Source organism: Tarenaya hassleriana, unplaced genomic scaffold (assembly GCF_000463585.1).
Source record: "Tarenaya hassleriana unplaced genomic scaffold, ASM46358v1 Cleome4, whole genome shotgun sequence".
NCBI classification, from domain to species: Eukaryota; Viridiplantae; Streptophyta; class Magnoliopsida; order Brassicales; family Cleomaceae; genus Tarenaya; species Tarenaya hassleriana.
In genome coordinates, this window is record NW_010966881.1 from 5,380,625 (window position 1) to 5,406,079 (window position 25,455).

At 37.9% G+C, this 25,455-nt stretch overlaps 8 protein-coding genes across 15 annotated transcripts in view; 4 read left to right on the top strand and 4 right to left on the bottom strand.

The window, feature by feature from the left end:
* The window catches only part of LOC104824204 (vesicle-associated membrane protein 727), a 3,531-nt gene extending 1,442 nt beyond the window's left edge, over window positions 1-2,089 (top strand). The window contains exons 4-7 of the mRNA XM_010556201.2: window positions 201-236; window positions 330-450; window positions 1,532-1,594; window positions 1,680-2,089. Of these exons, the coding sequence (XP_010554503.1) occupies window positions 201-236; window positions 330-450; window positions 1,532-1,594; window positions 1,680-1,829 (370 nt within the window). The 3' untranslated portion in view covers window positions 1,830-2,089. The remainder of the gene's footprint in view (window positions 1-200; window positions 237-329; window positions 451-1,531; window positions 1,595-1,679) is intronic.
* A 2,834-nt stretch (window positions 2,090-4,923) lies between these two features.
* Window positions 4,924-6,984, top strand: LOC104824205. Its single transcript, XM_010556202.1, is given in 3 exon segments — window positions 4,924-5,674; window positions 6,171-6,325; window positions 6,441-6,984. Coding segments are annotated over 3 exon segments (1,074 nt in total). The 5' UTR covers window positions 4,924-5,010; the 3' UTR covers window positions 6,696-6,984.
* A 252-nt stretch (window positions 6,985-7,236) lies between these two features.
* LOC104824207 (ribonuclease H2 subunit A) lies at window positions 7,237-10,211 on the top strand. Its single transcript, XM_010556205.2, has 8 exons — window positions 7,237-7,420; window positions 7,515-7,586; window positions 8,426-8,549; window positions 8,639-8,726; window positions 8,884-9,021; window positions 9,101-9,188; window positions 9,273-9,393; window positions 9,893-10,211. The coding sequence occupies exons 1-8, from the start codon at window positions 7,330-7,332 to the stop codon at window positions 10,071-10,073; spliced, it is 903 nt and encodes a 300-aa protein (XP_010554507.1). The 5' UTR covers window positions 7,237-7,329; the 3' UTR covers window positions 10,074-10,211.
* Window positions 10,146-11,118, bottom strand: LOC104824206. 2 transcript variants are annotated; one of them, XM_010556204.2, is made up of 2 exons: window positions 10,871-11,118; window positions 10,146-10,559 (listed from the first exon to the last, which is right to left on the bottom strand). In XM_010556204.2, the coding sequence occupies exons 1-2, from the start codon at window positions 10,998-11,000 to the stop codon at window positions 10,294-10,296; spliced, it is 396 nt and encodes a 131-aa protein (XP_010554506.1). In that variant the 5' UTR covers window positions 11,001-11,118; the 3' UTR covers window positions 10,146-10,293. The 2 variants fall into 2 exon arrangements, with proteins under 2 accessions (XP_010554506.1, XP_010554505.1); XM_010556203.2 differs by having other exon boundaries at window positions 10,868-11,114.
* Window positions 11,119-11,641: 523 nt separating this feature from the next.
* On the top strand, window positions 11,642-17,540 carry LOC104824209 (probable sodium/metabolite cotransporter BASS4, chloroplastic). 2 transcript variants are annotated; one of them, XM_010556208.1, is made up of 16 exons: window positions 11,642-11,716; window positions 11,807-11,996; window positions 12,354-12,459; window positions 12,954-13,061; window positions 13,177-13,244; window positions 13,686-13,764; window positions 14,192-14,250; window positions 14,335-14,403; window positions 14,692-14,805; window positions 15,043-15,064; window positions 15,472-15,539; window positions 15,776-15,861; window positions 16,105-16,234; window positions 16,355-16,456; window positions 16,563-16,680; window positions 16,821-17,540. In XM_010556208.1, exons 2-15 carry the CDS (start codon window positions 11,829-11,831, stop codon window positions 16,641-16,643), a joined length of 1,260 nt encoding a protein of 419 aa, XP_010554510.1. In that variant the 5' UTR covers window positions 11,642-11,716; window positions 11,807-11,828; the 3' UTR covers window positions 16,644-16,680; window positions 16,821-17,540. The 2 variants fall into 2 exon arrangements, with proteins under 2 accessions (XP_010554510.1, XP_010554509.1); XM_010556207.1 differs by lacking the exon at window positions 11,642-11,716 and having other exon boundaries at window positions 11,723-11,996.
* On the bottom strand, window positions 17,452-18,339 carry LOC104824208 (50S ribosomal protein L17, chloroplastic). Its single transcript, XM_010556206.2, has 2 exons — window positions 18,034-18,339; window positions 17,452-17,956 (listed from the first exon to the last, which is right to left on the bottom strand). Exons 1-2 carry the CDS (start codon window positions 18,269-18,271, stop codon window positions 17,547-17,549), a joined length of 648 nt encoding a protein of 215 aa, XP_010554508.1. The 5' UTR covers window positions 18,272-18,339; the 3' UTR covers window positions 17,452-17,546.
* Window positions 18,340-18,422: 83 nt separating this feature from the next.
* On the bottom strand, window positions 18,423-20,620 carry LOC104824210 (pirin-like protein 2). Of its 2 annotated transcripts, none has more exons than XM_010556210.2 (7): window positions 20,498-20,620; window positions 20,326-20,378; window positions 20,185-20,223; window positions 20,028-20,056; window positions 19,877-19,939; window positions 19,413-19,516; window positions 18,423-19,105 (listed from the first exon to the last, which is right to left on the bottom strand). In XM_010556210.2, the coding sequence occupies exons 1-7, from the start codon at window positions 20,566-20,568 to the stop codon at window positions 18,658-18,660; spliced, it is 807 nt and encodes a 268-aa protein (XP_010554512.1). In that variant the 5' UTR covers window positions 20,569-20,620; the 3' UTR covers window positions 18,423-18,657. The 2 variants fall into 2 exon arrangements, with proteins under 2 accessions (XP_010554512.1, XP_010554513.1); XM_010556211.2 differs by having other exon boundaries at window positions 19,888-19,939; window positions 20,498-20,536.
* A 1,626-nt stretch (window positions 20,621-22,246) lies between these two features.
* LOC104824211 (probable mannan synthase 7) overlaps window positions 22,247-25,455 on the bottom strand; it is a 4,632-nt gene continuing 1,423 nt past the window's right edge. For 2 of the 5 annotated variants that reach the window (XM_010556212.2, XM_010556214.2), the window contains exons 3-11: window positions 25,203-25,421; window positions 24,970-25,068; window positions 24,500-24,752; window positions 24,011-24,121; window positions 23,802-23,938; window positions 23,572-23,685; window positions 23,257-23,456; window positions 22,975-23,169; window positions 22,247-22,662 (exon numbers count right to left, since the gene is read on the bottom strand). In XM_010556212.2, coding sequence (XP_010554514.1) covers window positions 22,497-22,662; window positions 22,975-23,169; window positions 23,257-23,456; window positions 23,572-23,685; window positions 23,802-23,938; window positions 24,011-24,121; window positions 24,500-24,752; window positions 24,970-25,068; window positions 25,203-25,421 — 1,494 coding nt within the window. In that variant the 3' untranslated portion in view covers window positions 22,247-22,496. The remainder of the gene's footprint in view (window positions 22,663-22,974; window positions 23,170-23,256; window positions 23,457-23,571; window positions 23,686-23,801; window positions 23,939-24,010; window positions 24,122-24,499; window positions 24,753-24,969; window positions 25,069-25,202; window positions 25,422-25,455) is intronic. The other 3 variants (XM_010556213.2, XM_019203837.1, XM_019203836.1) reach the window with 2 other exon arrangements.

The following is a 25,455-nucleotide window of genomic DNA, read 5'->3' on the forward strand; positions in this document are numbered from 1 at the left end:
GGGTGGCACGTGGAGAGACTGGCGAGGTGGGCGGAGGATCTGGCGGCGCGTGGAGGGAGAAAGGCGGCGGATCCTTCGGCGGGAACGCCGAAGATGGAGATGAGGAAATTCGGGAAGAGCTATTCCCAGCTTCAGGAGCTGATGCTTGAGCATGCTCAAATGGAGGAGAGAATCCTTTTCCCTGTTCTCGAAACCGTAGGGTTCAGCATTGCCTACAATCTAGACAGGGAGTTCGGGTTTGTGTTTTGCCATGACTACATTACAATAACATCTGGGTGGATTCACTTGGCTACAATTTGGCACTGAGTTTTGTTTGTTGTTTAAAATAGGCCTAGACTTAAGGAGCACATGGAGTATTGTATAAACCATCCAGAGGAAATAAGTAAGCTTACCAAGTTGAAGGCCCAAATAACCGATGTCAAGGGGATCATGATGGACAACATCGAAAAGGTACACATTTGTTGTTGTAGGAAAAGATGAAACAATTCTGAGCATCTTGATCTGAAGTCGTAGTCATAGTCTCCTGGTTATACTTGATTTGGTGTGATCCGATTTTGATTGAATGGTATATCATGTGAATTCTTGTAAGAAGGCTTAGACAATGATTATAAAGCAAAGGTTGTGGGAAGAGCTAGTTGACTCAAATTAACAACATAATCTTTAATGGCAGTTAGGCTTGCTAAAACTGGCAGTTACTTCCTCTTGTTACCATTTAAAGATGAACCTAAACCAGATAAATTGTAATATGTGTTATCTGGTGGACTGGAGAATCTGCATAATTTGATCATGATTGCAATTTAATGGAATAAAATATGTTTTGCAAATTCCTTTTAGATTATCAATGGTTACTGAATGAGATATTATCTTTTCTTGACATTCATATCTTGTACATATGAAATTTACGCTTTACCTACCGTTCTTATGTGGTTTGTCTATTAGGGGAGCTGGTAAACGTTCTATTGGATTGTTGTAATGCCCTTTTAACCTGCTTGTGTTTCTAGGACTCCCCTTAAAGGGAACTAGTGTAGCTGGATGTTTGCTCTGCACGAATGTCTTGTAGTTCATGAATGTTTGTTCCGATTGAAAGTTTGTAACTTGTCCTGTTTTTTGGTTTCCCTTGGGTTCTTTGGGCATTTATGCATCCTTCGGTTCGGTCTGCAATGCATTCAAATTTCTTGTGGAAGTTTGTGGTTTAGTCGGGTCAAATGATCATTATAGCATCTTGTTGTTGTTGATTGGTCACCTTCTTCTCATTCAATGATATTTCGTCAGAAGACAGTGAAGACCCAACTCAATATTACCCTCTTGCTTTTATTTGCTACGGGTTATGTTTGTATCGGACGTTTTATTGGTGTGTTGAAGTGTAATGCAAACAATGTAATGGCTTTGTACTCGTTTAAAAGCTGGGCTGTTCGATTTCTCAAAAATGATATTTGTCCATGTTCTGGAACGAAAATGGTGCAGTAGTCATTCTCATAACTTTATGGTTCTCTTTCTTGGATTAATTTCAACCTATGAATGCCTTTAACAGGTTCTGGACAGGGGAGAGAGGCTCGAACTTCTGGTAGACAAATCAGAAAACCTGCAGTTCCAGGTACATCTATCAGTAGCATATCCATAGATGCAGAAGGTGTTTGTTAGTTACAACTTGATCTGATAAAGGGTTTTGTCCTGAAAAGGCGGATAGCTTCCAGAGGCAAGGAAGGCAGCTGAGGCGGAAGATGTGGCTGCAGAACCTCCAGATGAAGCTTATGGTCGGAGGAGCAGTGTTTTCCTTCATCATCGTCGTCTGGGTTATCGCTTGCGGAGGTTTCAAATGCTCATCATGATCTGTGTTTTTGTTCTTTCCGATCTTTGTTTTATACTCACTGGTCGTGTTTGTACATGGATGTCCCCTCCTGTCTGGAGCCAAAGAACAGTTTCTTTCATCCCCGTATGCTTGAACGGCTCTGGTGTTTTCTCACTCAGAGGATACGTATATGTTGGTTCTGTGAGTATCTGGTAATTTGTATCTGTGTGAGATGTAACTGAAGAAGATGTTGTGGTGCAGATTTGCATGTGATGAAAATGGTCAAGGTTTTATATTTTATTTGGATTTTTTGATGGTTAATGTTTCAAATTGATATTTTATAAAAAAGCTATTTTTTATATAAAAATTGTTTAAATCTGAAGCTTGTTTTGGATTTTTAGATAATTAAAGTTTTAGAAAGTGAGGTGTTTTTTGGTTTTTTATTTAAATTTAAAATTTTTATCTTTTTATGAAAATATCTTTTAATAGTAAAAAATGGATTTTTATTACCACATTTCCTAAAAAATATCAACTTATAATTGAAAAAGACTTGCAAACATTAATAGATATCGTTTATCTGATTCAATCACCTTCTATCTTTTTTCATTAATTAATAAAATATTCTTCTATTTTTAGGTAAAATTGTTATTCAATTTGAAGTATGACTTTCTTCAGTAAAATTAGTGACGCATTTTTATTTATAATCAACTCATTTTAAGACGCAAATTGACAAAAATATTTTTTAAACTTCAAATATTTTAATGTAAATTTTACTACATTAAATAATTTGTATCATTCTTTACCTATTGGCTTCTAGTTTGAATATATTTTATTTTAAATATTTCTAAAACATATGTAGAGTAATGGACACACGACATACAAAAACTGTTACAGAAACCAAAATTTTATTCCCCTTGACCTTACCAATGCGATTCCATGGATAATTTCCCATCTTGTCTTTGTCCATCCATATGCGTCGATCTATTTTTTAAAAAAACATCAAATTTTTTGTTATAAATTTATAAATTCGAGCGAAAACATTATAAATAACATCCCGATAAATTTCGTTTATAATTAGAATTTTATCTTGTAACTGTATTAATGTACCATCAATGATTTTTTTTTAGATTCCACATTAATGCAGATATTGAAAATTAGAGATGGTAAAACGTGAGAAGGAAACTGTTTTTCTTTTTCGTTTATATATTTTTTCTCTTATATTAAATAAATGTAAACAAAGACAGAAAGGATAAGATGAAGCAAAAGCAAAAAAGGTTCACATGGGGAAGAGAATTTAAAAGCCAAGAAAAAGAGAAAAGAACAACGTCGTTATCGTGTTTTTTTTTTTGTGTCGCTGTTTCCATAATTGGCCTTTGAATTATACATTACTCATAATGCAGATGTGAAATCATTTTCCTTATCATGAATAAATATCTCTACTAATCAAATCCAACATTGGATACGGGTATTTATTTGGATTTTTCCGATTTTCTGCAAAATATAGTTAGATAAAAAAATTAGTAAACTTTCGAATTATAAAAAAAATATCTTTACGAATCGTACTCGTAATTTGGACCGACCAATTGTCAAAATATTTCCAATAATGTAAACATAATTCGAATATAAAATCAATCTAAATTAAATTGTTCCATTTTAGTCGTGAATGGTAACGTGTATCGGTAAAGGAATCGTAAAAATACATAATCTGGATTGAATTCAGTTCTATTTTTCAAGTCTAATACCTAAACTTAATCCAATTCAGTGTTTTTTTTATTATATACTTTTTGCATAATATTGAATTTGTAAAGCAATAATTTACAGGTTGATCCGGCTAAAGAGACCATTACCTCATATTAATTGTAAAGACGAAAGGGTGCTTCTTTAAAGCTATGTTTATCTATTTATTGGAACATATATAAAGTTTGAATTGAAAAGAAAATGGAGAAAAAAAAAAGATTAGAGATAAATTTTTGGAAAAAAATTCATAAAACTTTCATGGGTTCGTCATTCATGGTAATCCGACAAAGAGATGTTAGAATTAAGACAAATACGTAGTTTATATAAATTGGATTTTAGGATTTTTATATTAAATTAGAAGTTTTTAAAGATAAAATCTTGTTAAAAAATAAGATACATATAAATTTTTTGTTAATAAAGAATCTCTTTAGTCATGCGAAAAGAATTTTTATTAGAATTATTGAGTTTAGTCGATTAAAAAATTAAATTATAGAAATAGAAATAGAAAAAAAATAAAATTTTGCTATATTAGTTTTTAGAATTATTATACTAATTATTTATATAAAAGATGTGCTACTTGTATGACGTTTTCATAAAAAAATAAAAATAATTAATAAAACCAAAACGGATGCCCCCGAATCTAAGATTTGATGTAACCAATTATTGAATCCTTTCCATTTGTACCCCAAAAGGAAAATTTTACTGCATGTAACATTCCTTAGAGATACGGAAATTAAAAGTAAAATTAATGTTAGAAACCGACATATGATTAACGGTAAAATACATATAATTGACTTAATCCTCACTCCAACGGGCAAGGAGCTCACCTTCTCCAATGACCCGACCACAGCGCCCAATTCGAAAGCTACATTCTTATCGATACTACTCCACATTGAAATTTAAAATAAAATTTAATAATGTAACATATGGCTGGAAAATGTTTTTTTACAACATATTTATGATATATATATATATATATATATATTTATAATCGGTAAATGCCACAAAAGTGGTAGAAAAAGTGGCATGAAGCTAAACACCAAAATTTTATGCTAATTTCTGAGGAAACAATTTCTTTTTCATTTATAAGCCTAATCATAGCAGTTTCATTTCTAGAAATTAGTGTTTGATATTTTAATATTTGAATCCTTGATCATTGATTTTTTTCTAATCTATCACCCAGTGAATGTAATGATTAAAGGTGGAATCGAGGATTTACAGTATAATGGATTTTAATCAACTTCAAAATATTTCGATGAAAGAGACATTTACTCTTGTCTGTTTCATACTGTTAGGCTATTAGCTTCGTTAATGGCGTGTTCTTTCCCCCCCTTTCAACTAACGCTTCTTTTTATATATTTCCAGTTGCTTGCATCTCACTCTTTGTCCTCTCTCTCTCTTTCTCTCTCTCTCTTCTTCTTCTTCTTTAGATTCGATTTCGTTTTCTTGATTCTCTTTGTCATCTCCAAAATCCCAGAAAAAAAATGGGTAATTGCTCGTCCAGCTCCACTAAATCCACCTCCGAGATCGCTCCCTTCGACTGCATCAAATCCACAGATTCCGGCTCTGCCGCCGCCGGCATACCCCCTCGGGTCTCCGCCCCGCAACGCCTCGGCGCCGCCGTCGTTGCGACGGCTTCCGACAATGCCACCGGAACCGCCACCGTCAGATTGTCGGGACCGCCGAGCAGTCTTGTCTGCTCTTATGTCCGTTTCGCGCTTCTTCACAAAAGGGTTCCTCTCAGATTCGTTCCCTCGGAAGATCAGAAGCCGACAATCCAATTTGGGTCGGACACGGTGTCGGGATCCAAGGAGACTCTGCTCGGGTTCATCGACGAGAAGTTCCCGTAGCCGAGGTTGATGATGGGGAAGTTCAATTTGGAGGGTTTCGACGATTCGACGCCATTGATAGTTAGGGTTACTTGGTTACAGCACAAGAGCATGGTGTGGCACGTGGAGAGACTGGCGAGGTGGGCGGAGGATCTGGCGGCGCGTGGAGGGAGAAAGGCGGCGGATCCTTCGGCGGGAACGCCGAAGATGGAGATGAGGAAATTCGGGAAGAGCTATTCCCAGCTTCAGGAGCTGATGCTTGAGCATGCTCAAATGGAGGAGAGAATCCTTTTCCCTGTTCTCGAAACCGTAGACCGAGGTAAAAAAACCTTATCCACACCTCTCTTCTTCATAATTCTGACCGATCTTGCAACAGTCTTATCTAGTCAATGTTCGTTGATGCATCTTGATTTTGATTACCTGTTCATTGTCATGTTTTGGTCGATTACTGTATTGTACAGACAGTGAAGCAACACCATGTCTGTTTCTGGTTTGATCAGTTTAACAGCTGTTTATATACATGTCTGTTTCGAGTGCCATTCATGTATAATTTGACTGGTTCTTGAAGGAGTTGGAGATGGAGAAAATCATGAACGGCGTAAGACTTGATAGTAATTGCTTGTCTCTAGATTTCAGATAGACATGTAAACACAGTTTTGCTGCTAAATCCGACATGTAAATGTAGTAATTCTTGATGGAGAATGCAGAAAGACGAAATGGGTTTGGTCTGGTTTTCAGTGTAATCCTTTTTGTTGCTGGGTTTTGTTTTGATCAATGGGCTGTTCTTGCGTGAAAAAAAAAATGCAATAATGCAGGGCTGTGCAGATCTGCAAACGAGGAACATGGAAGAGAACTTCCGATCATGAATGGGATCAAAGAAGACATCAAATCCATCGGAGTCTTGAACTCCGGAACCTCTGTCTGTTCAGAAGCTCTCTCTAGTCTCGTTTCCCGTTTCAACACATTACAGGTGAATCCTTGCTAAAACGTCTTACCAGATGATGGATCATATCTAATACCGGATTCAATCCGCAATGTAAAACTCAGCAAAAAAGAATATTGTTTGGTTGCGGATGTTTTAACAGGAGAGGTGTAAAGGGCACTTTGAGGAGGAAGAGAGGGATCTGTTGCCATTGGTGGAGGCGGCGGAAATGGGGAAAGAGCAGCAGAAGAAACTGTTGAACCAAAGCTTCCAAGTGATGAGAGTGACTCATTCCCATCTGTTCGACTTCTTGCTCGAGGGCCTGCTCCCCGAGGAAGCTATGCAGTATCTCGACTTGATCATGAAATTCGGAGATCCAGATCTGATCTCATCCATCCTTTGCAGAAACATCGAGTAAGATCTTTGTCGGTAAAACTACGTTTGTGGATGTGTAAATATAGGCGAGAGACCGATTCGTTTGTGCTTTGGTTTAGCCGAAGAAGAAAAGGTTAGAAGAACAGGACAGAACATACTATGTGTGGGATGAGTTACGGTGTTTCTTGTGTTCTTAGTTGCAGACCGTTGTTACCGCAAATGCCGTTCTATATGCGTTTCAAACGCTTGGTATTTCTCAGATCGGTTTCAAGTTTGAACCGGTTTACCGGTTTCAACCGGTTATAATCAATCAATAAACCGGGTATACTGCCCAGTAAGGCGCTGCGCTTTGATCTTTATACATACGGACAAAAATAAAAGTAAAAAGAAGTAAGCATATAAGCATCCGGGTCACGGTTCGACCGGTTGAACTGACCGGTCGGGTTCCGATTCTCAGCACAATGCGGCTTAATTAAATCTGTAAATCGCTTTTTTAATGTATCTGCTTGATCCCGAGGAATCGTATAAAAATTTGACGGAAATAAAAACAACAGATTTTTTTTTGGCGAATAAAAAAAGCGATTATTACTTACTACCAAGTACCAGAAGCAAATTGGCGGGGAACGAGACATCTCTGAACCCATTCATCTGATTCTGGCGGGAAGAGAGAGAGAGAGATGGGATCGGAATCCATGTCCACAACTCCGGAATGGGCATCGGAACCTTGCATCATGGGCATTGACGAAGCCGGGCGTGGTCCTGTTCTCGGTACTCTCCTTCTCCTCCTCGTTTCTTTTATCTGTTGCCTCTACATGCTCGACAATAAGGCAAAATCTGTTCGATTTGGTCGGAAAAACACCAGGACCCATGGTGTATGGATGTTTGTACTGCCCGATTTCGTACCAGAGTACTCTCGCTTCTCTCAAATTCGCAGGTAACTTTTCAAATTTTCTTTTTTTTAACTCCGTCTTTCTTGTTCTGTGAATCGTTATTTTGTCAATGTTCATGAAATATTAAGGTCTTGTTTGGATTGTGAGTGTAGGAGATTTCCAGGGAAATCGGGTTTTCCGTAATTGTTAACTTGGTAATGTCCCTTCGCTCTTCATTCCGAATGTTGATGGTGCCTTGGTCGAAGACCAGCTCCACGATATAATGCTAGTTGAGACCATGTCTGTTTTGAGGATACGGCACAAAAACATTATCAATAGAGATGATATGTCCGGCAGCGTCTTAGGTTAACAACTGCCTTGATTTGCTAGCAAAATACAAAAAACACAAACTTGGTTGAAACAACTCGTAAGCAACATTGTAACTTTACGATTTGAGGAAGATGCACTGTTACCAGATATTGGTAGAGGTCCGGGCTCGAATTCACTCCGTAGTGGCGACTGGTGAAGACTTGTTTGTGCATATAGTTGTTTCAAAATAGAGTTGAAAACAATTTTGCATAGGATAATAGTTCAGTGCAATCTCTCTAAAAGAGGTGAGCTCTTGAATTTCTTTGCTATTCACACAAAGAGAAACTTCTTTTCGTTGCTGGTGAGAGCGCTTTCGCTGTTGTATCTTTTGGGTGTCCCCATGGTGCATATTCGATTAATTTCTGTCTTTTCGAAAATAAATGTGAGCTCTTTGGATGAATCTTCGTTAGCACCAGTAATTTTTTCGTGTGTCCATAACCTCTAGTTGTCATTGAAACATGACACTTTTGATGGCCTTTTTCATTTTTGCTTGGAAATGTGTAGTGCTGACGGCCAATTGCTTCTATGCTTGCAGATTCAAAGACTCTAAAAGAGGAGAAGAGAGAAGAACTGTTTGAAAATTTAAAGGCTGATAAGTCACTTGGATGGGCTGTTGATGTCATTGACCCCAGGGAACTTTCAGCCAAGATGCTTGCAAAGTTAGTAATAGGATAACATGAACATGTTGACTGATTTAATGAGATACTCAGATGAATCTTACATAATATATTTTGTTTCTCTTCATCAGAAACAAAATTAATTTAAACGAGATTTCACATGACTCGGCAATGGGGCTCATCAGTAGGGCGTTGAACATGGGAGTTCTTTTGACAGAGGCGAGTCTTCTTATTGATATGAGATGCATTGTCTTCTGATTTCATTTATGCTCCTGAGATGGCTGGCAAGTTTGTTTTGCGACGGATATTCTTTGTCGACAAGTTTTGTCTGAGATGCATTCTCTTCTGTTTCTGTTGAAATACAATCTCATCCCAGGTTTATCTGGACACTGTGGGAGACGCTGAGAAGTATAGAGCAAAACTGTCTGAGAGGTTTCGTTCGATAAAATTTGTTGTATCAAAGAAGGCTGACAGTCTTTATCCTGTTGTTAGTGGGGCAAGTATAGTTGCTAAGGTAACTCGGTCTGAGTCTCCTCTGAAGTGTCACTATCTTGGAGCTTTTACTAGCAAAGTCATTAAACATCTACATTCAGGTAACAAGAGACCGAGCATTGAGAGAATGGGTGCTAGAGGAAACTGAAGAAAATGTAAACAGGAGCTTTGGTTCTGGATATCCTGGAGGTAGTTGTGCTTACATACATATTGTATATTGTCCCCTCAGTTTTTTTTAGTGTTTCCCTAATATGTTCTGACTTTTGTCTTCAGATCCTGAGACGAAGGCATGGTTGGAGAATCATAAACATTCAGTGTTTGGATTTCCATCATTGGTCCGATTCAGTTGGGGAACTTGCACCTCTCATTTGAAAGATGGCATTGAAGTTGCGTGGTTAGTGTTTTTCTACTATATGCACCATTTACATTCCATACAGAAGTTAAATTTTGATGCTCAAACTATAAGGCAGCTTTGGAAATCACTGTTATCTTTAAATCCATTTGAATTCTCCATTTCTCCAATCTATAGCAGTAAAAGAGCATAGCATGATACATGAGAAAGCCAATAGTTAGTTCTCAGCTGTCCTCAACAGCTCAGGCTGAAATGTATTTTGGTTGGTACTATGAATATTGTTATAGGTCTTACAAATGTTGTTGCAAGTCTAAGTGTTCTGGTTCTTGGTCTGAGCGTGAGAGTAAGGCCAAAAGACTGTCTTAGTGGCATTTTGTTACAATTTCAGGTGTGATCAATTTCATGGGTTCCTTGATGGTGAAAGGATCCTGATTTCTCGTTCGGTTACAATTGTCTTTTACAGAGTAGTTTTCTGATTTCATGTGTTGGCATAACTGTTGTAGTTCTCTCTCATGAATACTGTGGCTCATGCTTTGAACAGGGAATCAGATGAAACTGATGAAAACGGTAATAGCGGCAGCAGTCACAGCAAGCGGCAAGTGAAACTAAGCAGCTTTGGCTTCACGGCATGCAAGAGTAGGAGCGAAGAAATCGAATCAAGCGGAAAAGGACGCTGCAAGTTTTTCCAATCACGTAAACTCCAGCAACTCTCTCAGTTCTAGCTTCAGACTTGCATATTCAAATATAACCATATGCCAGTTGTGTCCCATTTGATACTGGTTTTGGTTTCAGACAACCACAACAACATGTTTATTCAAACTGAAACAAACTGTCTTCAAAGATTGATTGCTACATTGAAAGTTCTAATTGCGGGAAACGAGGCCTAAACACAGAACATATATACACAAGACAAAATGAAAACTGACACGGTTAGAGAAGGGATTACAAAAGGGAGGAGGCAGCGAAAGTGAGGAAGAGGAGGAGAACGAGAAGAGGAGGCTCCATGGCCTTGCAATTGGTGCAGCCTCCTTTGTGATGAGCCTTTTTGCTGTGTTTGTTCTTTGCCTCGCCAGCTGCTGCATAAACTGGAACCATTCCTCCACCTGTTTGCACTACATTCCCGTTTTCGCCACCGCCTCTTCCTCCCAACCTCGCAGCTTCAAGTGCGCTGTCTCTCTCCACTATGTTCTTGCTTTCTTCAACATAACCTTAGAAACATCAAGAGTTTGATGAGTCGAAACAATATATAAAGGGTTTGTAGAGATGGGTTTGGAGCATTTTAGGAATCCGAGTAAACAAACATTGAGTTTATGGGATTAAGAATCTTGAGTTTAGTTTACTAGCTTGATGCCAGAATCACCGTTCAAACCCATTAGTAACTGTTGAATTGCTGATCATCATCCAACCCCATTATTACCATAATCTTGATGCCAAACTTGTTGTGTATCACAGACAGCACATGAAAATTTAATTTTAGAGGAACCGAAACACACAGAAATGGAAAGAGAGAAGGTACCACCAGACTTGGAGCTTTGTTGAGGAGAGTTTAGTCCAAAAGCAACAACCGTAACAATGGCATGATTCAGATTGTAGCAGAAGAAAAGGGAGAAGACAAGGAGAAGCTTCAATGTCTGTTTAGTTGATGCCATCTCTCACCATTTTCAGACAACTTCTTCACTTCAGATGGGTTTATGATCCACCAAAAAAGCAGAGAAGAAACCAACACCGAGATTCTTTGTTGTTGTGATGATTCTGCATTGGTCCTTGTCAAGATAAAAAGTAATGGGCTTTGCTTTATCGGCTTATAAAAAAGTTAGAATTTTTTTGGGTGTGCGACAGCACTCATATTCATTTGTGCATTCATTTCTCTTTTTTTAAACAATTTTTCGATTTTTCTGATTTTGTTTATTTTTATTTTCTTTTTCTTTCATTTTCTCTTTTTTTTTTAAATATTTTTTATAAGAAAAATGTGTGTGTCACAAAACAAGAATCAGCACTTATGGCAATCATAATAGGTATTGTAAGATAACATTTTGTTGTAAATAATTCAGTAAAAAAAATTGAGACTTATATAACTAAGGACGATTTATTATTTATCTGAAATTTATCACATTTCAAAATTCGAATGGCAAAATTAAGAATTCAAATAATCAAACCAACATAATAGCTGATGTGGATAAAATTATGGTACAAGGACAACTGTGATAACCACATAAGTGGAAACTTTTGGTTTAACCGAAACCGAACCAAAACTTATTTAACCGGTTCGGTTATGCTGATGGAACCGGAACGCCTACCTCTCTCTCTCTCTCCCTCTCTGCGGTCGGAGATTTACCGGAAAATTATTTCAGCTCGTGAATTTAAGGTTCAAATTCTTCAGTCCATTGAAACAATTCCTCTCTATCTCGTTCATTGTTTGCTCTCTGTTCGATTCTAGTTTTTTTTTCTCCATCAGTGTTTCGGCAGGAAACACTACTATGTCGGCAATAGCTAATCTCCTGGTTTCAGCGCCCAAAACGCCCTCTTTCCGCCCGATAGATCCACCGTATCCAGAGAGAACGTCCGTCGTCTTCATCTGCCGTCAACGTTCCTGTGGCGGACGCTGGATTTCCAGACCCATCAGAGCATGCCTATCATCCGACAAGGTCTTGCACTTCTTTTGAGTTTTATCAACTGTAGATGATGTATGCTGTAGTAAGTAAGTTCCGTTTGTTCGCCTAGAAAATGGGGATGAAAATGTGGGTTCTACTCTTTGTTTCAATTTCGAACATGAACAGGGGAAGGGTGTGAACGTATCTGCGGTTGATGTCTGGGACGCTGGGTTCTTGTAAATGCCCGCAGAACTTGTTTGGGTCTCTTGCAATTTAAGCAGAAATTACTCGTGTCTGAAAGAAAAACATTGTGGAATTGTGGAGAATGGGTATGATCGAAGTTGTTTTATTGAGAAATGAATGAGGAGAAGAAATTTTTTTTATTGGTGGAGATTTTGGTTGTGCAATCAGGTAGGGGGCGAGGGAGGTGACCATGACGTTCGTTCAGCTTCAACAAAGAGATTAAGTTTTGGGAAGCAGCTTCTGAGTATTGCTTCAGACAACTTCTTGCCTCTAGGTAGTGCAAATTATTCTTTATGAACGGTATAGTGGATTTAGAGTAATATAAAGGTCATCTTGAACTCTTAACTCGTGATGTTTTTGTCTTCTAATAATGTGGAAAGTATGCTAGCTTTTGCCTTTTTTATTCATTTTTTAGTTTAGAGGACGAAAGCCGTTTGCAACCATGTTCGTATTGCAAATGCACAAATCCTCTTTTTTCTAACTTGTGCATATATTTGTCAAAGGCAAGGTTTTCTCTATCGAGGCTAAGATATGAGAGATGGTTTGGATCCGTTACGGTATATATGGTAATGCGTGCAAGGCTATATGTTTACAGTTGCCTTAATATGACTGTTGCATAATCTTTCTTGAACTTATATCGTAGAAACATGAAATGTTTATAGACTGGGTTTAGCAGTTGAAAAGGTTGGAGCAGTCAGGTTTGTTATTCTTGGGAGATTTCTGAACAAAATGTTGACACTTCAAGCTGAATGTCAATTTCATTTGTAGCTCTTGTTAGTGGTGTCGTGATTGGCCTTGCAAATCCGGTTCCTGGCTGCCTTGCTGACAAATACTCTCTCTCAAAGTTCAGCACATTTGGGATATTTATTATATCAGGTGATCTGTTATAATGCAGAATTTTCCAAGTATCTAGTTCTTGTTCTTTATGATCGGGGCAATTGCTGTTGAATTCGTGCTGCCTCTTACAGTCTTGGTTTATACTATGGAACAGGGTTGACTTTACGTAGTGACGCTGTCGGAGCAGCTGTGAAATCATGGGCTGTTGGAGTCTTTGGGCTAGTATGATCTTTACACAACTTAGGCTTTCATACATTTTTAGGTTTCTCTCTCTCAAGTGATCCTCTTGCTCAGTTTCTTTTCTCTTTTTTTAGGCTACTTTTACTGCTTGTTTCAATTGTTTTGTTGAAAATATGCTCCTTGATTATGAATTTTTCACACCTTTTTTATATTTGCATGTAATTGATCTAGTTGTGATCTTAACGCAAGGCTAAGCTAGAATTTGCCACTAAGCTAGGCTATGCTGGTCCCTTTAGAGGAAAGACAAGAGGACATGAAAATACAGTTGTCGCTTTTGGAGTGTATAGAGTGATTCTTGATGTTATGCATTTTTTTTACTCCGTTTGTATGATATAACGCTTGCAAAATTTAGCAGCTTTATTAAACTGCATGTTTAAAACTCGGACTTATTTTGTTTCTTGTTTTATCGTTATTTTGATACAGTTCTCTATTTTATTCTTCACTCCATTCTTCTCAAGGCTAATTATGCAGATTCAACTCCAACCGCAAGAACTTGTTACAGGTTTGACAAGATGATTTTTTTCTTATAGTTAGTGTAAGTTAATCCTTGGAAAATCGTGTTCTAACCTGAAGTTGTTACATCTTTTGTTGTGTAGAATTGAACAGATGAGTTGTAGTATAGCTGTAATTGGCAATAGACATTTGTTTTTTTCAACAAAGTAACCACCTGTTTTTCCCGTAGAAAGATTAGGTGCTTGATCAAGTAGCTAAATCTAAATACATTGGCCTTGCTCTTTCTTGTCTCCAGTCTTTCCTACCTTGATCTTGTCTTAAATCACCTTCTTTATATCTCAGCGAGTTCTTTACGTTAAGCAACATCTATTTAAGGGTACCCTAAAGGGGACCAAAATTAAATGCTTGGACATGGAAGCGTCTCGATGAATTACCGAGGTCTTCAAAATCGTAATCAGTCTTCATGCTATTTTCAGGGCTGGCAATATTTAGCTGTATGCCTACCACTTTATCAAGCGGTGTAGCCCTTACTCATGTACACAGTTTGATTTGTCTTTGGTGTAGATATTATTTTCTTTGATTTGAGTTATTCTCTGACTATATTACATTTACAATGCAGCTTGCTGGTGGCAACTCTGCTCTTGCTCTTGCTATGACTCTTATATCTAACTTATTAGGAATTTTAATTGTAAGTAGGCCTTTCTTGCATCACTTCCTGTTTGGTATTTGAGAATGCAGATTAGTTCCAGTCTGTATGCACAGAAAATCATATATAATTTCTTCTTTTATACTGAGTGGACACCAAGTAATTTATTCTTATGAAATAACAGTAGATCATGTGTGATTAATGGGCTGCAAATGCTTATTATACACACTCTGTATCCATAATCTCCTTTTTTTGTTGCTAGTTATCAGGAGCTTCTATTTTTATTACATATGCTACCCTTGAAGTTAATATGGTTGAACTCTTTATCAGATTCCAATTTGGATCTCGAAATACATTGCTGCGGGAATGGGCGTCTCGATTCCTACTGGCCAACTTTTCAGAAGTCTTATTGTTACTCTGTTAATACCTCTAATCATTGGAAAGGTGAGGCAACCTTTTGCATCTTTTCCTTCTTCTACATAGTAATCAGAATCCACATGCCATAGAAATGTCGTCCAAAATATTTACCTTTTAGCTCTTTTTATTTGATAAGTTTTCTAAATTTACCATCTCGATTATGATTCTTTTATGGACAGTATGTTCTGTGAACCGTGCAAAAAAATGAATTACAACATAAAGTTATCGCTAAATGCATTTCCCTTTTTCATTTTCTTGTTATAGGTCATGAGGGAATCCTTCAAAGGTGAGTATTCTATGTTCTGTTTCCTTTTCATTGCAAGTGATTGAATTAATAAGCATTCTAGGTTATCCTATATGAATACTTGAAATGTTATACCTCCCTGGCAACATATAAACCATTTCGGAAACACCCTTTCAGTGAAGATCTTCAGACTTGTTAGCTTGGTTTCCAGTTTTGTTTTAAATACTAAACCCTGCAGTTCAATCATCCAAGTATTGAGGGAGCTTAAATTGTGCTTTTAAACGACATTGCACAAATTGCTTGCAATCTTCTTGAAATATGAAAATTAACCTTTGACTGAAATGATTCCTGTCGAAGGAAAGCTTAAAGCTTTTTAGAAGTCTCCATCTTGTGGTTACTAACCGACCTTCTGAATATAATATAATCTCTTATAAATGCATTTGATGCAGGTTTGGCGGACTTTGTTGACGGGAATCGAAAACTCTTCTCGAAAATCAGTGCAATCTTCCTCAGTTTAGTAAGATCTGCACTGACTTGTCTTTCATATTTTTGACATTTCTTCAATATGTTCTCAAGTGTTACTCAATTTTGGATCTTATTGAACAACAGGAAAGCATATTCATTGTGCAGTTGTTCATGTTAACTTGAATTTCGAGGGGAAAAAATATGGCAATTGCTTTTTGTCGGTTATCACATTTACCTTTTTTTGTTAGGGTCATTAATATAGGGTTTGATCTCGTGATGCACATTCAGGTGCCATGGATGCAAGTGAGTCGGTCCAGGTCGCTGTTACTAATGGTTAAGCCTGCAGTTTTCCTTGCAGCGGTCGGGATGGGAATGTATGCACACTTCATTCATGATGACTTCACCTGTGCTCTGCTAAAATGATCCATATCACGCTTTAGGAATTTCTCGACTGATCATTTTTAGTGTTGTGATCGAGAACATCTTCGATAAACACTGATTCAACCTTAATGAATGTTTTCGATGATGTCTGAAATAAATGGTGACTATTTTCAAAATCCTCGCAGCTGGATGTTTCTAAACATGAATATACTGACAGGATTCCTATGTTTTCGCAGATTGCTGCATCTTTCCCTTTTAGCATTCAATGCTCTTTCCATACGAATCATCTCGAGCGTTTCAGGTGGTAGGAATTCTGCCTTCTCCAGGGAAGAAAATGTGACGGCAGTTTTGCTCGTTGCAAGCCAGGTGATAAAAAAAAGTCGATCCTCCAGTTATAGCTTTACGTAAATAACGTGGCCTGGTGCCAGAATGATTTCCGATTAATCGTTAACCCGAAACTGACGGGCTTGACCTTCTTTCCCGTAGAAAACGCTACCCGTCATGGTGGCAGTGGTTCAGCAACTAGGAGGTGCATTTGGTGAACCAGGGCTTTTGGTTCTTCCTTGTGTGGCTGCTCACCTTATTCAGGTCATATAATAATATTCCTCTCCACTCTAGTTTTGTCTTTGAATTTTTTTTTGCAGGGAATGAGGTTCCAATGCCTTTGATTTTAACCGATCCCCGACAATGTTAGATCGTCATGGACTCGTTTCTCGTTAGCTTTTGGCTCCGGAAGTATAACACCAGCTCTTCGGTTAGTCCCAAGGCAGCCTGAAATTGAACAAAGAAGGCCTTGCTGTATGTAATTCAAGGTTAGATGGATCACACAGAGCTTCTGCTTTTATCATATGCCCACATGGAACAAAACCCTTTTCTCTGTCTGTGACACCAAAATTGAAGAATCTTAGATTTGAATTTCTGGGTTACTAAATTATTAGAGGGTTTTATGCAGATTTTGCCTGAAGGGTTTTCGGGAAAGAAACTTGAAGATCTTAAAGCAAGATTCTTGGAAGAAGGTAACAAAGAATCTGATGAACACTGAGAAAATGGCAATGGAAAGCAAAATGCTTTCTGTTCATGGGATCTGTTGTATCTTAAGGGATCTTTCATCGTACTTTGTACCGTAGATATGTTGCCGCCGATTCAGATTTACCTCTGGCGTTGGGCAAAAGAATGATTAGCATAGCTTTAACCCCTTCCAACGTTTGTTTAGTTCACCCACATCAAATTTGCAAGAAACCTTAACACGGACAATCCAACATTCTAGTACCTGTCTTCTAGAAACAAGTGCGAACCCTAAATAGACAGTACTTGTTGTATTGATAATCGAGTAGAATATTGACAAAGATTGCCCCTTTCGTCTCTGTTTTCTTTCATCTTTCTCTGCGCTTTGTCAGCATCCAAACATGGATTCTGCAGAATCTAAAATCACGAATCCATCGTCCCAGTTTGTTCAATGAATTAGCGTTGTTTGGGTGAACTTTGTCATATCTTCTTGAGAGAGATGATGAACATGAACATCTTACTGTTCTTACTGCCTAGAATCTTATGCAACTTTGTCTTAGGGATTCAATCATTTGACAGGCTCCAACGGGAAGAGTGGTTCATTTGCAGATCTGGAAAACATAAAAATCGGATTTCGATCACGTTAAAGGCGAGAAGAATGAAGGAGAAAACATTAGACAAGCTCGATATAGGCCATGGGAGCATTGTCGCCACGCCTGGGGAGAGTTCTGATGATTCTGGTGTAACCGCCGTTCCTGTCGCCATATCTGTCCTGCACCTCGGCGAACAGGGCGTGGACTATCTGCTTCTCGTATATGAACCCGAGGGCCTGCCTTCTCTTGTGAAGCGAACCATCCTTTGCGAGGGTCACCATCTTGTCTATGTATTTCCGCACCGCACTCGCCCTGGCGCGCGTGGTCTTGATGCGCCCATGCTTCAGCAGCTGAGTGGTGAGACCGCGGAGAAGGGCTCGACGCTGATCCGGAGGCCTGTTCAGCTTCGGAACCCGCCTGCCGTGCCGCATGGCGAAAACGCGACAGCCATTGTCGATGACGGTGAAACCTTCCTGGAAGCTGCTGAAATCTGCAGCCGTGGTCCGATTAGGACAAAAGTTGGGAGAAACTCACCGAAGAGGGAGGTGCAACAGGAGACTAAATTACCTGGGAGGCCGAGAGGATTGAGAGGAGAGAGGCCAGAAAAAGATGGAAAAACCGGCGAAAGAGGGGGACGGGAGATGTGGAGGCGAAGGGCGGAGCGGCGAGAGGAGGAAGACAACCGGAAGGAGGATGAGGAAGAGGAAGAACCGGAAGGATGGAGATGAGGAAGAGCAGATCGGAGAGAAGTCATGCTCCAGACTCTACTCCCAGTGTCTGCAGCAGTTGCCATCGCCATAGCCATTGCAGCAGAGATGAGATTTTCCCCCCTTCAGAGTGAACGGATAAGAGGGGAAAGACGACTGTGGAAGGTTTTGATTTAGGATCCGCTTCGGCACTGTGGGCTTATCTCTCTCTCTCTCTCTGTGGGTCCCTTAAGCCCATAATTTTGATATTGGGCCTATTATTGAGCTTACGTAATAATAAGGCCCATTATAGATTAGTGAGACTTCGAACCGGGCCGCAAACAGTAAAAGATTGATATAGGTAATAGAAAAATTACATAATATATATATAATATTCAAATTCTAGAAAATCCAAATGAATCTTAATTAACAACATTCATAATTCATAAATAAAAAAACAAACCCTTGTTCCAAAATACTAAAAGCTAAAATTAGGCAAAAGCCCTCAATCAAAGCCGTTGCTACGGCATCTGTAATCCTGAATCGTCTGATCAATCTCATCTTTCGTGTTCATGACGAACGGACCGTGTTGGACAATGGGTTCGTTGATAGGTCGTCCTGCCACCAGCAGAAACCTCAGTCTCGACTTACGGTCATCGTTATACACCCCGAAGGTGGTCGGAGAACTGGGCATAACGACCAGTGTGTTGGGTTTAGAAGGGTTGTTGAACCCGCACGACGTCGGCCCAAAGGTTCCCCTGCCTTCTAGAACGTACGCGAAACCGTTCCATCCTTGCGGAAGATTCCAAGAGAGATGAGCCATTGGATCAAGAACGTAATCAGAAAACGTGATTGGATGTGGGAGATGATCCGCCATTGTTTTGACTGTGTATGCTTCATATCTCCTCTCTTTGATATTGTTGCTTGGGATTTCCATGCATTCGGGATAATCCCTGCACGCAGAACAAGTTTTGGTTTCACGTTTTGTGGAAGTGGAAACGTACGGAAATCAGAAAATCTCTGAATTTGTAATAAAAACATAAACTTTACAAAAAAAAAAAACGAGAGAGAAATAAGAAAAATGAAAATTTTGACATTTGCACTATTTCCAATAACACAATCAAAGCATGAGAATCGAATCATTTTATAGTTTTCACAAAAAAAAAAATTCCGAGTATATGTATTGTTTTCCATTAGACAAATCGGATCGATTATAATTTCTAAGAAAGTAAAATTGATTTTGGAAAAAAAAAATCATACATTTTGTTGGAAGAAGGAACGTTGATCCAAAGTTGAATAGCTCGAGTGACCCCTTCGCCTGCTGCCTTCTCTGAGTGGATTGTTCCTCTCCCCGTTTTAACCCACTGTCCAATTTTACAATTCATTTATATCTATTATATTTCTTTTTCAAATATACAAAATTATAATAAAAACCCAGCATATTTATAGATATCGTAATATGTTATTTCTTTATATGTATATATGTATATAAAGATATAATAAATTGCCGTCGGTTTCGGTTTCAGATTTAGACTGTAAATTTTTAACTTTAAATTATATTTTGGATGGTTGTGAATAAAAAAAAAGAGGTAGATATAAATCAATGAAAAAAATTATATCTCTAGAAAGTGTAACAAAACAATTAAAAAAATAAAAAAAATAATATTTTAGCAAAAAGAAAAACAATGAAAAAATAATAATTGAAATAATTGGTGTGAATGGACCTGGATATCACCAGAATTAATGGTAGCATGGTGTCCCTTCGTGTCTCTGTAATCGACAGCTCCCTAACCAAAACCAAAAACAACTATACCAAGTGTTATACGTTACACGATGAACACAACCACCTGCAGGAGCATGCAAAACTATACGCACCTCCAACACGTACATGATGGAATCGAAACCTGCATCCAAAAAAAAAAAATCAAGATTCGACGTGGAATCTCTGCTTAATTAGGCATTGGTATTTAGGAACACGTGTGATTGAAGCATATATATATATATATATATATATATATATATATACACACACCTCTATGCGGATGATCATCGAATCCGGCATGGTGAGACACTGCATAAAAACCCATGTGCATTTGCTTAATTAGGTCGTATATACATGTTTATGTGTATATGTGTGTGTGTGTGTGTGTGTATAGAATAGTATGGGTTTTACTTGAAAAATCGGAGAACGACACAAACGGGTCCAAGTACTTCAATGCCGCTGTCCTGTCATAGTTTGAGTACAAACAAAATGCAAAAAATAAAAATAAAAATTAATTTCTAGTGTTCAAAGTTTAAACATCTTCAAAAAAAAACGTAAAATCGAAAAAAAAAAAAAACATTACCCTCCGATTCCGTTTCTGGTGACGATGAAATCGCCGTGGCTCTGAGGTGGAACCTCAAACTCCATAGCCATTACCTTCTGTGCTCTTCAAGTGTATGCTGCGTCCCTTCTTCGTTATTGCCGAAACCTTTATATATATATATATATAGACGCCGCGTGCGTTCTGTTGCCTTTCCGGACACTCACGCACATACATACATACATGCATATATACGTGTGTGTGTGTATAGATATGTATATGCTAATTATAAAAGGAAATCTTCCATATCGAGAATAATTCAATACGCAATTAATTGGTCTAACATTTTCCTTAGTTGTAGGTGAGTGGGACAACGGCTGGTGGCTGGCTGCTACCAATGTCTTGCTTTCAACGAACTTTGGAAAGTTTTCTTTCTCTCTTTTTGTGTTTTTTTAAATTCGTTCATATTTTTAATTAAATTAGTTTGGTTCACGTTCTTTTAATTAAATCGTTCGTATTTAGGACACATAAACAAAGTCGCGGATCTTCGGTTCAGACACAAAAAAAGAAATGTGGATCTTAAAGAATCCGTTAATTAAAATCCAATTATTCTTTTCATTTTTACAAATTTCATATTAGGGATGTGTCGAAATCTTATATTGTTAATTTCGTTGGCACCCGGTGGATATTTCTATTAACCAATCTTTTATTTTTAACAATCGATAAATCCGTCCTTATTAGATTATAATATACATATTTAGTTTGTAATTTTCTACATTTCCCATATACGTTAATTTAGACGAAATTTCGGGTGATCCCAAAAAAACAAAACAAAAAAATCTGAAACTATATATAATGATAGTTAAAAATCAACAAAAACGATATGAAGATCTCTAGAATTAATCGACATTAATTAATCATCCGAATGGTGAATATAATATGAAACAACATAATATTCGCTGTTGCATGCATATATAGTATAGTAATAATATATACAAGAAAATGGAGTTTACACTGCCAAATTACACCTACCACAAATGTGAATGCGAATATAATAATTTCTTGATTTTCATCGTTATTAGTAACAACGTTCGGAAAACGTCAACGCCCGAAATGGCTGCACCACCAATTTTTGTTTTGGATTTATGCTGCGCTGTCAGATCAGTTTCACACACAAGTTGTGTGTTTTAGGGCATATTTTATTCAAAAATCCATGTGGCATATGCATATATATATATATATATATATTAATTATCATATCCGATTCATAATGCATAACCCCGGTGAAAGTTTTAACTATTTAGTGTAATTTTTTTGTAATTTGTATATTTTAATGATAATTTGGCTGGAATTCCTGTAAAAATAAACTAATCATTTTTCTAATAGTAATATCCTATTAAATAAGAATTTAATATCGGTCTTATATGTAAAAATATTCTCTATGCATGCGTGTACACATGATATAAAATTGAATATAATGTATATATATGATTTACTTTTACATATGATCACGTTATTGTTGATCTCATTGTTACAATCAGTGAAATATTTCTCTCTCTATTTTTTCCTATACATTTTTATTCAAGCTATTAAGCTAAGATGCAAAATATGCTATAATAATTTAAATCTGAATACCCAATATTTTCGAGATTGTTAAATTTTACATATGTAAGCATGGTTTTTTTTTTTATAAAAAAATTTATAATTTTCGTATAACTAATCATTTGAAATGTCGTGTGACGATGATATAATCATATAATTATAATAATAAAAACCATAGAAACCATATCGGATATTGAAACATTAGGATTACCTTTACTAGGAGTGATTGCCTAATGACCAGTAGGTCCAAATCGGTAGCTCTTACATCAACTTGTGTCTATTATACAAAAACCGGTCGGTTCTGTTATGGGAAGGAGCTTCGGTGTTTGGCATTTGTTCTTCTCAATTACCTCAAAGAATGACAGACTGAAGAGGCCCTTTCAGAGTCTTTACACTATGGTTTTGCTCGAAAGGGGCGGAGAAACGGAGCGGAGACTGGCTAAGAACTCGGAGGAACAAGCGTGCCCACGAAGCCAAAACCGACCAGGAAGAATGCCATGGACTGCAACAAGAGATAGACGAAGAGAAAGTTGTTCCCGTAGGCAACATCGTAGCATCCGCAGAACAGTAGATAAGCTCCGACACAAACTTCCAGCAAATGCACTCTGCACATACCATAACCCCGTTGTAACAAAACTGCGAAAACAAAATATAGTATTTCCGCCTATCTTGAGCTGATTCGGTGCTAAAACAAGCTGGAATCAAACGAGAATTGGTTCAAAGGAGTTGGTGAAATCGCCCAAAAAACCACGGTCAAGTATCTTTCAGTTTCGTTCCGTACTCTGTTTAAAATGATACAGTCTCCCTAAAACCGAAATTTCAACGTTCCATGATCTTAAACTCAGCGAGGTTTATCTATCAACTATCAGAGCTGATATTTATAGTCTATTAGATTTTGAGTTCAGGGTAAAGCTCACCTATCCCGGAATCTGGCTTGAGGCTCTTTAGGGGCTTCAGCAATCAGTTTTGTCTTCAGAGGGTCGCCTAGTTTCTCGGTCACAACCCATTCATTCACTCTTCCAGTTTCTAAAAGACCCATCACCAGCGCCTTTGTTCGAAGAAGGGACATTGTATTCTCAAACAAAACCCAGAATGCCAGAAGGTGGAATGATCTGTAAACATCAAGATTATGTTAAGGAAAGAAAAGGATGAGCAGATAGATGAATCAATATGAATGAAACTGTTTATAGAGAAGAGACCTTGGTCTACCAGTTGCGATGAAGAGAGTGATTGTAGAAGGGAGGTAAAAGGCTGCCCATTTTGGAACCTCGACTTCTGGAATCATCACCGTTGTTGGCAAGACAATACAGTAGAAGAAGAAAGTGATGATATGTGACAGTATTTTCCGAACAAGGAAGAAGCTGTAGATCATATAAAACTTCTTCCCCAGGGATACATTCTGCAAAACATTGGAAGGAAGGAAAGCATTAGAAGGGGATATGCATTGCAGATAGTCAGTTCCTTTTGTTCTACGGAAACCAAACATGAACTTGCGTAGGTTCTTCATTCAGCACCTCGCTTCTGATTATTTTTCCAGCCATTTTGCGGAAAAGATTGGAGGGCCCACAAGTCCATCGATGCTGCTGGTTGCGGAATGCGTTGAGGGTACTTGGTAACTCACTTTTTACCTACACCACAGACTCCAAATGGCTCAAATGCACAACCGAAAATGTCAATCTTAAACGGGTTTTCCTGAAATGTACTTCAAAAACAGATAGTAAGAGGTGTATAACTAAATATATACCCTGAGATCGTCGACATACACAAACTTCCAGCCTCTGAGGGTAGCCCGGACAGCCAAGTCCATGTCCTCTACTGTAGTCTGGTCATTCCAGCCTCCAGATTCATTCAGAGCTGATATTCTCCAGACACCAGCTGTTCCTGCAATAATTTCAGGCTTAATAATATTGTTGCAGTGACCTACAAATTTGACAATAATAACTCCTGCTTTACCATTGAATCCAAAGAACGCAAATGCAGAAGACCCAACTTCTTGCTCTACTTTGAAATGGTAACTGAGAGACATCTCCTGCAATCTCGTCATTATGCACTGATCCGCATTTACTGTGACACAAGTAAATGTTACCAAAAGGAAAATCATAATGTGAAAACGACCAAAGCATCTCACTCAACTCATTACTCTGTAACCAAGCTGGCCAATGCTCTAACACATTATGCCTTTTTGAGGTAGAGCCATAAGCTACAGAAAATCACTACAACAAAATGTAAAATAAAAAGCCGAAACTGCAAATTTTAGTACTCTGCAGTTGTTCAGACCAGTTCATGCTTTTTCCTAAAACATAGGAAAACAGGACACCAGAAATATGAAATCTACACTAGATTTTTATCACATAAACCAGAAGATGTTTTTAGCAGTGTGTCACATTGACATGTGACTTTTATGGAATATGGGGCAAAAAATGAATTTTTCAAGGACGTTACCGAATTCCCAACGAGCTTGAACAAGCGCTATCTTGGGGTTGTGAATAAGGAATGGAATGGTACGCGAGAGGAAATCAGGATCAGGCTGGAAATCAGCATCAAAGATGGCAACATAGTCACATTGCTTGACATAGCTATGCCGCATTCCTTCTCTCAGAGCACCGGCTTTATACCCATTCCTGTTATCCCTTATTTCAAATGTTATATTCACGCCTTCTCTCGCCCATCTCTCACACTCCTGTTCCACCAACTCCTGTTCATTTCCATCAATACAGGTGTATCGAAAACGTCAAGAAAATCAATCAAACACATACTCCAGAGTGTAAGTCAAGCAAGATAAACAGGACCTAAATGAATTCAAATTCTGTCCCGAGATTAATGTATGCATATACGGACCTATGTTGAACACTCAACTAAGGTGAATATACCAGCGAAATGGAAAAGGGGAAGTGTTTATAGAATTATAGGACCTTACTGGCTGGATCAGTAGAATCGTCAAGAACTTGAATTATGATACGGTCCGATGGCCAAGAGAGTTTGCAAGCAGCTGCAATTGATAGCTGACACACCTTCCACCAGTAAAACCCCCGAAAGAAAACCAAAACATAAGAACAACAAACAGAATCAAACGAAACAAATAACTGGATGGTAGAAAAGGTAACCAAACATATGAATAAGTAGCTCAAAGAGTAGTTCTCGATACCTCTTTCTCGTTGTACATAGGTATTTGGACGAGAACCATCGGGTACAAGGAACTGCCATACTCAATGTCATCATTCATAGCTTCCCATTTGTATACTTTCTCGGGTTTTCTCTTAAATAACTTGACATAAGCTATAACGATCCCCATGTACATTATTTCTATGAAGAGCATGACTGACATGACCAAACATAGAGTCACTAAGAACTTGAAGAGCGGTACCAAGGATACGCAACAAAAAAATTATCAATAAAGA

Coding starts and splice junctions, on each gene's coding strand:
- LOC104824207 (XM_010556205.2), top strand. CDS start 7,330: ATGGGATCGGAATCCATGTCCACAACTCCGGAATGGGCATCGGAACCT. Junction 9,022..9,100: donor GGGCAAGTATAGTTGCTAAG/GTAACTCGGTCT, acceptor ATCTACATTCAG/GTAACAAGAGACCGAGCATT. Junction 9,394..9,892: donor GATGGCATTGAAGTTGCGTG/GTTAGTGTTTTT, acceptor TGCTTTGAACAG/GGAATCAGATGAAACTGATG.
- LOC104824206 (XM_010556203.2), bottom strand. CDS start 11,000: ATGGCATCAACTAAACAGACATTGAAGCTTCTCCTTGTCTTCTCCCTT. Junction 10,560..10,867: donor ACAAAGCTCCAAGTCTGGTG/GTACCTTCTCTC, acceptor GATGTTTCTAAG/GTTATGTTGAAGAAAGCAAG.
- LOC104824209 (XM_010556208.1), top strand. CDS start 11,829: ATGTCGGCAATAGCTAATCTCCTGGTTTCAGCGCCCAAAACGCCCTCT. Junction 11,997..12,353: donor CATGCCTATCATCCGACAAG/GTCTTGCACTTC, acceptor TTGTGCAATCAG/GTAGGGGGCGAGGGAGGTGA. Junction 13,245..13,685: donor CTGTTGGAGTCTTTGGGCTA/GTATGATCTTTA, acceptor ATTTTGATACAG/TTCTCTATTTTATTCTTCAC.
- LOC104824208 (XM_010556206.2), bottom strand. CDS start 18,271: ATGGCTATGGCGATGGCAACTGCTGCAGACACTGGGAGTAGAGTCTGG. Junction 17,957..18,033: donor CAATCCTCTCGGCCTCCCAG/GTAATTTAGTCT, acceptor CCACGGCTGCAG/ATTTCAGCAGCTTCCAGGAA.
- LOC104824210 (XM_010556210.2), bottom strand. CDS start 20,568: ATGGCTATGGAGTTTGAGGTTCCACCTCAGAGCCACGGCGATTTCATC. Junction 20,224..20,325: donor GTCGTTCTCCGATTTTTCAA/GTAAAACCCATA, acceptor GTTTTTATGCAG/TGTCTCACCATGCCGGATTC. Junction 19,517..19,876: donor TTAATTCTGGTGATATCCAG/GTCCATTCACAC, acceptor AAAATTGGACAG/TGGGTTAAAACGGGGAGAGG.